Source organism: Misgurnus anguillicaudatus, chromosome 1, assembly GCF_027580225.2.
Source record: "Misgurnus anguillicaudatus chromosome 1, ASM2758022v2, whole genome shotgun sequence".
Classification (NCBI taxonomy): Eukaryota; Metazoa; Chordata; class Actinopteri; order Cypriniformes; family Cobitidae; genus Misgurnus; species Misgurnus anguillicaudatus.
This window is the reverse complement of record NC_073337.2, coordinates 5,441,580-5,452,035: the sequence shown is the minus strand read 5'-3', so window position 1 is coordinate 5,452,035 and position 10,456 is coordinate 5,441,580. Positions and strand designations below refer to the sequence as shown.

The 10,456-nt window shown below is 37.6% G+C and overlaps 2 protein-coding genes across 2 annotated transcripts; one reads left to right on the top strand and one right to left on the bottom strand.

Moving 5' to 3' along the window:
* Nucleotides 1-2,306: 2,306 nt before the first annotated feature.
* On the top strand, nt 2,307-4,000 carry mrps18a (mitochondrial ribosomal protein S18A). The gene is made up of 6 exons (XM_055190286.2): nt 2,307-2,473; nt 2,653-2,684; nt 2,830-2,934; nt 3,023-3,146; nt 3,409-3,484; nt 3,566-4,000. Exons 1-6 carry the CDS (start codon nt 2,344-2,346, stop codon nt 3,708-3,710), a joined length of 612 nt encoding a protein of 203 aa, XP_055046261.1. The 5' UTR covers nt 2,307-2,343; the 3' UTR covers nt 3,711-4,000.
* rsph9 (radial spoke head component 9) lies at nt 3,707-8,177 on the bottom strand. Its single transcript, XM_073856452.1, has 5 exons — nt 7,792-8,177; nt 7,332-7,496; nt 6,629-6,762; nt 6,178-6,324; nt 3,707-4,366 (listed from the first exon to the last, which is right to left on the bottom strand). The coding sequence occupies exons 1-5, from the start codon at nt 8,016-8,018 to the stop codon at nt 4,206-4,208; spliced, it is 834 nt and encodes a 277-aa protein (XP_073712553.1). The 5' UTR covers nt 8,019-8,177; the 3' UTR covers nt 3,707-4,205.
* Between the last annotated feature and the right edge of the window lie 2,279 nt (nt 8,178-10,456).

Below are 10,456 nucleotides of genomic sequence, written 5' to 3'. Positions count from 1 at the left end.
TATGTGGGACATGCTACATACTAGGTTTGCAGGTGTTGTTATATGAACCATATGGTATTTCCAACAGTATTTGATACCTGTGACTGACTTCTGCTAATGAATCATTGAGCCGGAGTATTCCAAACATATTACAGTAAACATAAACCAGCACACAATGTTAAGATAGTTCTGGAAGACAACTTTGCACAGATAAAGCATTTGTCATATAGTTTGCCTTCATTAATTAATAATTTGTTCGCCCTGCTGAAAAACACATTAAAACCATTACAGAAAATTAGAATGTTATTCATTAAAATACCAATAGGAACCATTAGCTTTTACCATTAAAACCACTACACTGTAGTGTGTTTTAGGCCATATTCCATTACAACCAATACATATTCAATTAGAACCAATACATAGAACCAATAGAGACCAACAAAGACCAATACACTGTATTGTGTTTTGGGCCATATTCCATTAGAAACAATAAAATTCACAATAAAACCAATAGATGGTGTCTATTGTTTTTTAGCAGGGCATTTTCATTGATCATCATATACCTACTTGATAAGTTATGTTATTTTAGTACATGTCTGTTAGTGTAAAGCTAAATAAACTGACTGATGGATTAGTTTTGCCCCTGAAGCCTTATAACCTCAGGGAAGTAAATGATGCAGACTTTTCATATTTGAGTTATACTCCAATCTAAATGATGTTTACATTAAAAATATAAACCGTACTCAAATACTCTTTGTAAATGATAATACAAAAGTTACTAAACACACACATAAACACTCATCTTTTATATGGCTCATCTTTTTGTAAAAAATTACTGTAGAGTGACAGCAATTTATTCCTTGGCTCCTAGCTTGTAGGTATACAGTGACCAAAAAATGTAAACATGGTTAAATGCTCAAACTAGTTGTTCAGATAGAAATAGCTTTACAAAAACTTTACAATGACACCAAGACCATGTCTATGGGTTCAAGAATAACAAAATACTGGCCATCTGAATCTCGAAAATCATCACCTTATTTTGTCCCATTGTTTTCCATTTTGCGGAACAACCCTAAAACAACCCTTGTGCGTCGTTCAAATTCATTAAAATTTCGTTCACCTGTAGTTTAGCAATTACAATTTAAATCAAAGTTACAATTTCAAGAATGCTTTTACTCCGCACGTCACTTGAGGTAATCCAAAGTTTCGTCGAGAGGAACCAAATTGTCAGCCATCCCTGCTGAAAAAAACAATAAAACATTACAGAAAATTCTAATGGTTTTATTGGTTTTATTGGGAATTTTATTGGTTCTAATGGAATATGGCCCAAAACACACTACAGTGTATTGTTTTTTGTTAGTCTCTAATGGTAGCCTATGTATTGGTTCTATGTATTGAATGGAATATGTATTGGTTCTAATGGAATATGGCCCAAAACACACTACAGTGTAGTGGTTTTAATGGTAAAAGCTAATGGTTCCTATTTGTATTTTAATGAAAACCATTAGAATTTTCTGTAATGGTTTTATTGTTTTTTTCAGCAGGGATGACGGCCGAGATTGTTACGTTCCTATAGCTTGATTCACAGAATCACCCAAAACACTATTGATAACATAACGGAAGTCAATGTTCTGTGTACTTAAACATTTTAACAAACTTGACTAACTGTTTACAAATCCTTTCAATTTGGTGTAATTAATTAATAAGGCGCCGTAACTGTTGCTTGACAAATATCTCAGGTTATATTGTGGAAATGTGATCATACTGTCACTAAAATATAAATCAATGTAAGTTATATTATTGTAACAAGACACCGTTAAAGTGAGACTTGAGTTTATCTGCATTTTAAAATAAATTAAATTAAATTAAATTAGTCACCCTATGGCGCATTTATTTAAACTACACGACCGTCAGCCTTAGCCGGTAACTGCGACAGGGCAATGGAGCCGCCATATTGGGAAGGTCAAAACAGTCCGTAACACAGAAACGGTGGGTGCAGTTTTGCGTTTGTTTGTTTTTGTGTGTGTTTTATTTATTTATTTTTCATAAGAAGCACAAAACTTTTACATTTCTTAATTAATTGAAATGATTTATTTATTTACATGAATTAAAAAAAAAAACTTTTGTCTGTAGTTACACTTGTTATAATGAATTGTGAACTCGAGCTTACCAAGCAGTATTTGGCTTAATTTTGGTCAATAAATGTATAAACATCACTGATGTAATATAATTGAAAGAACAAAAAACAGCTGCACGTTCATTTGCTTGTTTAAAAGGCAATCTTGCCCTCCCTAATATGGCGCGCATTCATTGGCATACGAGTTCTACTACGTCATCAAGCAGGAAGTGAAGGTCAGAGAAAGCATGGCGACGCGCAGTGTGTTGCAGTCCGTAAGGACAGCACTGAGATCTTTTCAGAGCGATTTCATCCAAAAGGGTTTATTTCAAAGGATAGCAGTTTTGGGAAATGCTCAAACACGTGGACTCAGACACGGTGAGTTTGTTGGTGTTTTGTAAAGTAAGCAATAAACGTTTTGCACAGCATCGTCTACTGGAACTGTCCTTATGTAGTGAGATATTAATATACTGTATTTATTACTGATTTGTGGACACTTTTGTTTAAAACTTCTACGTTAGAGAATATCATAAATTCGTGTATGTTATGTTTTGCAGTGGTGGAGCAGAAGGAGGGCAAAACAACAATTGTAAGTACCTTTACTGTAGTGTTGTCTTTAATACAATACCATACCCTGCATTCATCTACAGTCCTAGAGCAACCAATGGAAAAAAAGTGAATGAAAAGTAAACTTCCAAGTATATTTTCCATCTCTTATATGACTATTTTAACAGATAGAGGGTGTTATAGAGCCTACATCTGAGGTACCACAGCCCCCAAATCCCACTGCTAAATGTCCCATTTATAGATGGAACCTGCAAAACAAGTACAACTATACAGTAAGTGTCATGAATCACGTGATTGTGTATTGTGAAGCAGTTCTGAAAGTCATGTAAAAAGCTCATCTTACTTTCATATGTGACACAGGATGTCCTGCTGCTCAGCCAGTTCATTCGTTCAGATGGTGGGATGCTGCCGAGGCGCATTACGGGTCTCTGTGCTCATGAACACACCAAGATTGCAATATGTGTCCAGATGGCCCACCGTGCAGGTGAGTTTCTGCCTAAAATTGCTTTTCTTATCCACTTCATGTTAAGTAAACATAATTTAGAATGCAGTTTTGCCCCTTTTTACAAGCTAATGCATTATGATGTGACTTTCTCTGACAAGTATTTTGTTTATTCTTTAAATAACTATGTTACACATATACACAGATATTTAAGTCTTGACTTACCATATTGACAATATGTTTTAAAAATTCATATGAGTGGATATAACAATGACAACCAATTCCTTTATCAATTACTTTCCAGGTCTTCTACCAGATCATAGACCTCGCTTGCCCGAAGGCCACGTTCCAAAACCCAAGCCCAACCCACCTCTTAACCGGTATGATATCTACCGTAGTTTGCTTTATTGTGTTAGATTACGTGCATGCCACTAATCACAGTATCTCACGGTCTGTTGCAGGTATCTGACACGTTACTCTGTGAAGTCTGTAAACCCCATCTACAAAAAAGGGCTGAAGTGGTGCAAGAAAAGAATGCCTGTAGGACATCCTGCTTTAAAAAACAACATCAGATACGGTCCGAAGCCACTTTACATAAGGCATTAATGGACAGAACTGTTTATTCAATCAAAACGGTGACATACACGTTTGATGGATGGGACAGAGAGGATTTATGATACAGGATCTGAACTCTTATTGTTGCTAATGGTTACATGACTGATAATAGATGAAGATGTACATTGAGAGATTCCTGTAATGTCCTAAGATGAACTCTAGGCCTGTATGTGGAGCTCTCTGATTGTGGTTACAATGAGCGTGATTTTGAAGAAAGCTGACATTTATATTATTGTAAAGATGGATGTCTAAATAAAATAGCTGTGTTTACTTCAGCAGCAGCTGTTTCTGCGTTTGCATCTGTTTGTTTCGGAGAAAGAGCAAGGTACTGTTTTGTGACTGCCATGGGCGTAAAAGACCATTACTTTGACTTTCCAAACACATTGACAAGTTTGTTTATGTTTACCTCAAAGACAATATCAGGAAAGAAAATTATAGTTAATGTCAGAGTCCAAAAGGACATTAAAGTGCCAAGTCATTTGGCTTCTATAACATAAAGGGCAGGTCGAGGTTCGTAAGTCCATCACCCATGTAGATGTATCCATGCTGCGGGGTCTGAGGAACGTGGAAGAATGTGAGACCCTGCCACAATAAACTGCGCAATACACAAACAGTGCCTCCCCGCTCCGACTGCAGGCTCCATGACCCTATGATGAGAACACACAGTAAGTGCAGTGCCTGAAAAAAAGACTAGAATTATCCTATTCTGTATGATCAAAGGGAAAAATGGACAGAATGGATTTAGCATAAACTAAACCTGGATAATCAACCGTTACACATAACCACAGACAGAAAGCAGACTCTTATAGTGTGACAGATGCTGAGTAAAATCTGGAAAAGAAGACTGTGTGACAGTCAGCTGGCTCTGCAATGGATGACTATTATCACAATAGTGTATAAAGAAGAGGCGTTATGGAGTCGGTCTGTCTGGGTGGCCCCTCCATCCATCCAGCTGCTGTTATTGGATGGCGACCAGTGCTGCGAAAGCCTAAAGTTCTGAAGTTCTGAACACGAAATACTAACAATGTTCAAAATAAAACATTCAAATGTCAACAATAATGTCCATTGTCAAGACTCCTTTGCATTATATCCAGTCAAAATATTTATCAAGCAGCGGTTCTATAGAAGTATCACATAAACAGTTTAGAAAGATCATTGCATGCTGGATTGCGCAGATTTTAAACATGTACGTATACTCCCTAAGCACAAGATTTGACTAAAGGTGAGATTGAAAAATTGGACAAGGACGACTTTCATCAGCACTGAATGAAACATCCCGTGCATCCATTACAGTTTGGCTGTAGATTCATGTGGTTGTACAATATGTTCTTCCTTCCCAAGATCTTGTGAGATCTCTCCACTATTTCCCGTTAAAGCCAAATTTATGGAAACCCAAGTGAAATCGAAGGGGGAGAGCGGTAAATACCTTTCCCAGCTTTCCAAATGAACCCGCTCACCTCTGCAGAGATGGTATTAGGTTTTGTCCACCTGATCGGTCAAGGGGATAAAGAGGAAAATGCTCCCTGTCTGAGCCAAAATACCTGCTTTACTTTATCAAAGCATTTAGCTTCTAAAGACAAATCACATCAACTTGAGTACTGCCTGAGGTGAGCCGCCATCCCTTGGAGAGAGAAATAACATCAGCTCCTTTAATGAAACAGCCGAGATGTTTCTAACGCACTGGAATTCTGGGCATCTCTCCAGCATGGTGACCATGTCATCGAACTATACTGAGAAACAGCAAAGCTTCATTTGCCGATATTCCCATGAGGAATATTCCACATAATTCTGATTTTTGATAAATGTAGGGTTAAACCTCTAGTAATCAATATGTTAAACAACTTGGATTGCATCTGGATAAAATTCCGACTGGGTCGAACCAGATATTCCACTAGGAACTTTACAGCTGCATCAATATAGCTGACTATAGCCTGTGCAAGCAGCAGGCAAGCTTCATAAAGCATGTTTGATGAATACCTTTCAACAAGCTTGTGATTTCGCAAAGAACACCAACGAATGGTTTTTGAATAACGTTTTTCTTCCTTGCTCCCAACTGAGCGACATGGCAGGACGGCGCGCAAAGATGTATGAGAATCCAAACCCATTGTTGATGTGGAAACCGATTCTGCTCAAAAAGAAAACAAAAGGCGAACAACGGAATCATAGTTTGCAGAAGAACACCCCAGATGTCAACTTGGCTATGGTTGGGCCTCGGGCAGCTGCCAAATCATATCTGTCATTTGCCCAGGGAAATCCAGCTACATGCAAACAGAAGGTTTTTTACACCCTCTTCATATTTCCCAACACTGCTGAGACTCTCTTTCAATGCAAATTGCATGTCAGCATTGATTTTGGGTATGCTGCTGGTGTTAACAGGTGTTGTTCACTTACAATTACAAAGTCTACGTCTGGGTTTTAAAATTGCGCAAGGAATAAAATTATACAAGATTAGAATTACCTTTGGGAATGTCTTCACTCAAAGGGTCTAGGAAGTCGACCGCAGGGTTTAGGTCCGCCATTTCCAAGATGGATTTCGTCTTTAGGTTAACCGGCTCGCGAAAGTGCAGATAGTTGCGCAGTTTTCCGGCCTCTGTGGGATGTAGACCTGCGATCATGTTTGCAACAGTTAAAACTGATCTCAGGACTGACCATCCAGATTAAAGAAAACATGAACAGAACGGCTGATCCCAGATCAAAGTTACTTTCAAACTGACTGATTAAACGTCAGTTTTGAAGGATGGGATCTGTTGTAATTGAGACTAAGATTTCAGGACACACATCTGAAATGATGCCATATGATGGAAACATAGAGAACATAGTTTTAAATACACACAGCTGCAATTGATTTCCAGTGTATACACACACATACACACTCAAATGAACTGCCAAGAGTTTGGCTGTAAGCAAACCTCCAAAGCTTGGGTTTGTCTGCACTTTGCCGCTGGGAGTTTTAATAAATGCTCTTCGTGGCACTACAGATGCATCCTTATCTATGTTAAACACTGTCGTGGCCAACCTGCTTTCCTCATTTACTTTTACCGTGGGAAAGACAAAAACCAATATAAACATGACATTTATCACTTTTAGTTATTCCAAGCTCTCTGTCTACCACCTGTTTAGACTTTGTAAAGACAAAAATATCTATTATGTCTTTGCATGTTATTGCAAAACAGACACACCCTAATCCTGTAATGCAGATATGCCAGATAGATCATGCACTCTCAGAAAAAAGGTACAAAAGTTGTTGCTGGGACGCTATAAGGCCCTAATTTGTACCATTATGGTATCGATATGTAATGTTTCTTAATTAAAAAAATCTATATATTAAGGAAAGGGGTCCCTTTCTAAAGGTTCATCATGTGGGGGCCCCTGCCATCCAAAAGTTTAAAAGCCCCTGCTCTAATGTACCAATGTCTACCTTAGAGGTACCACTATGCACCTTTGAGTTACAAAATGACTTTTTGAAAAGGTACTGCCCCAGTGAAAAGTTTTGTACCTTTTTCTGAGAATGTGAAAGGTTTAATTTTTCTTCTTTTATTTCCAAAAATGACAGACGATTATTACACCCCCTCTGCATCCTATATACGCACCCACCCCTGGTCTCTCACCGTGACCTCTTCCTCTTTAGTTTCATCTCCCGCTCCCTGGGTTTGTCTCTCGGTGTGCTCATACTCATGGGACGGGTCACCTGTAAATCGCCCCTGTGCTGCAAAATCTACATCTGCGATCATGGAGTCAGTGGCGGGGGGTAGCAGGTGCCAATCCATGCAGTTCAAACTAATAAATAAAAATTAATGTTAAAAGTAAAACACATGCTTTTATGACTATATCACTCTGATAAAATCACCAAATATTGGAATGTGTTAAGGGAAATGTTTTTAATAAAACAATAAATAATGCCAATTGCTTGATTTGATCTATTATTTTTTTTAAATAATATATAATAGGTTATTTAATTAAATTTTCTTTCTGTATGTTTCATGATCTGTATGTGTTTTGTTTTTATGTACATGTTTAGCTACTACAGTAAAGCCCATTACATTACAAGTTAACAGGTAATGTGATTTCTTACCTGTATAAAGTCTTTTTATGGTTCATTTCATCCTCTCCAACACCTTGGGCAATGAAATAATCACATTTTATGCCCAAAATCCTCCCCCAGAATAAAACACGGCTGAATTTGTAGTTTCTCTTCAGTATGACGAGAGAGGTTTGAAGTGCAGCTCTCTGCTCACTGCTTAAAGTCAAACCATTACCAGCTGCTAAATCCACAAAATAATGCAAAGCATCAGAATCCATCTCTTATGAATCTATATTTTCAAAAGAAATACGATTTGAATCTATATATAATAAAACTGTGGGAAGCTCAGTGTTTATGTCGTGAGTTAGGCTAACTAAGCTAGCGAGCTCATCTGCCTGCGGTTGCTAGCGTAAACAGTCAGATGTTGCCATAGCAACGTGTAGCGAACTACAGAACTGCGCGATCTCAAACATCTGAATCTGTTTGTGCCTTAATACAACAATAACATAATATATTATACATAATGATAATAATAAATAATACATGTATTGTGTATGTTTACTATGGCAAATAGGCTATTGTATAAAAATGTATAACCTAATTAATAAATAATAGTACCTACAGACATTTATTTTCACTTAGTATCATTAAAGTACATATTTTGTGAAATAATAATATTTTTTGTATTTTCTTATATTTTATTACTATGCTATTTACTGTGATTTGCAGAAATGAATTAAAATATAAGTTAAGATCTACTAAAATGAGCAATAATTCTACAGCAGTTTTTAAAGGGGCCATGGCACAAGAGTTTCCCAAGATGTCAAATAAATCTTTGGTGTCCCCAGAGCACACATGTGAAGTTTTAGCTCAAAATACCATATCAATAATTTATTATAGCATGTTAAAATTGCCACTTTGTAGGTTTGTGCAAAAATGTGCCGTTTTGGGTGTGTCCTTTAAAATGCAAATGAGCCGATGAAATTCAAACACTGATCACACTGATGGTGGTTTGTTGCAATTAAAACTCAATTGTGCTTTTCTCTGCACCAAATGGCAGTGCTGTGGTTGGATAGAGCAGATTAAGGGGTGGTATTATTATAATTAGAGCTCCTGATTACATCATAAGGAGAGCCACATTTCAACAACCTATTTTTTCATGTGCTTGTAGAGAATAGTTTACCAAAACAAAGTTACTGGGTTGATCTTTTTCACATTTTCTAGGTTGATAGAATCACTGGGGACCTAACAAAGATGAATACATGCATAATTTGGATTAGTTCATGTAACACATAACATATTAATAAAAGAGACCTTATTGTTTAGTGTTACCCAAATAACTGTAACATTTTTTTCCAAATGTAAGCAGACTTCGGAAGCGTTACAATGTGATTTTAATGGCTTCTCAACAGAGAAATTAAAACAGGAAGTGGAGACACAGCTGGCAGGATGTGTGTTTAAATTGACCTAATGCCCCTTGTGTGATACCAACAGATTTACACGAGACACGTAAACTACATCAACTATAGGTGATGGGAGAAGTCAGCTGCCTGTTGAGAATGAGCCCACCCCACAACAATGATGGGTTATTTTAACCCATGACTCGGTCAAAAATTGACATTTTCTAGGTTAAATAAATGGGTCAAAAAATGGAAAAACCCAGCCATTGGGTTAAATGAAACCAGAACATGTTTATATTTGACACAACAATGGATTAAAACTACAGAGCCCCTAAGGGTGACATGGAGCAAAAATAAAATAAAGTTTAGTTTGGTGTGCGCACGTGAAACTATCGCGTGCGCATGTAAAACTACAGCTTTTAGTTTTGCGTGCGCACGTGAAAGTTTTACGTGAGCACAAGAAACTAAACTTTAAAAAAAATTTTGCACATGAAGGTTCCGCGTGAGCACATGAAAGTTTCACGTGAGCACATGAAAGTTTCACGTGAGCACATGAAAGTTTCACATGAGCACATGAAAGTTTCACGTGAGCACGCAAAAGTTTCACGTGAGCACATGAAACTAAACTTCTTAAAAATTCTGCAAATTCTGGTTTCTTGTGAGCACATGAAAGTTTCACGTGAGCACGCGAAAGCTTCACGTGAGCACGCGAAAGTTTCACGTGAGCACGCGAAAGTTTCACGTGAGCACGCAAAAGTTTCATGTGAGCACATGAAACTAAACTTTAGATTTTATTTAATACAATGTCACCTTAGGGCTTTTTGACACACTGGTTTTTAAAAAAAACTGCATTTCCTTCAAATAATTTACTCATTTTAGTCACACTGAGTTGGTTTACTTTTATACAACTTCATCTTTTTGGTCTGTATGTCAGCTCCATAGCATGACCTTTCTCCTGCACTTTCCAACTTTTTCCAAAAACCTTGACGAGCAACATCCGCTACAGGTGTCAAGTACTTAACAGTCTAGTGCTCTTGAAGCAGGTCCGGGGTTGCGAGTGTCAGCGGGCTCATGTGTCTGCATTATCGTGATTAGTGACGGTACTTCAGCGCTGTCAAAAAATGATTCGACACAAAGACCCCGTTGAGTTAGCGACGCAGAAGTGCAATGCACACAGTGGTATACAGACACATGCACTCATTCACAAGAGATTAGCAGCAACAAGATCACACCCGCCTCTGGCTATAACTCACAAAGCATAGGCCTCTATGAGAAGCTTATGAGCATAGGGAGAAGATTTGGGACAGGAAAGAAAC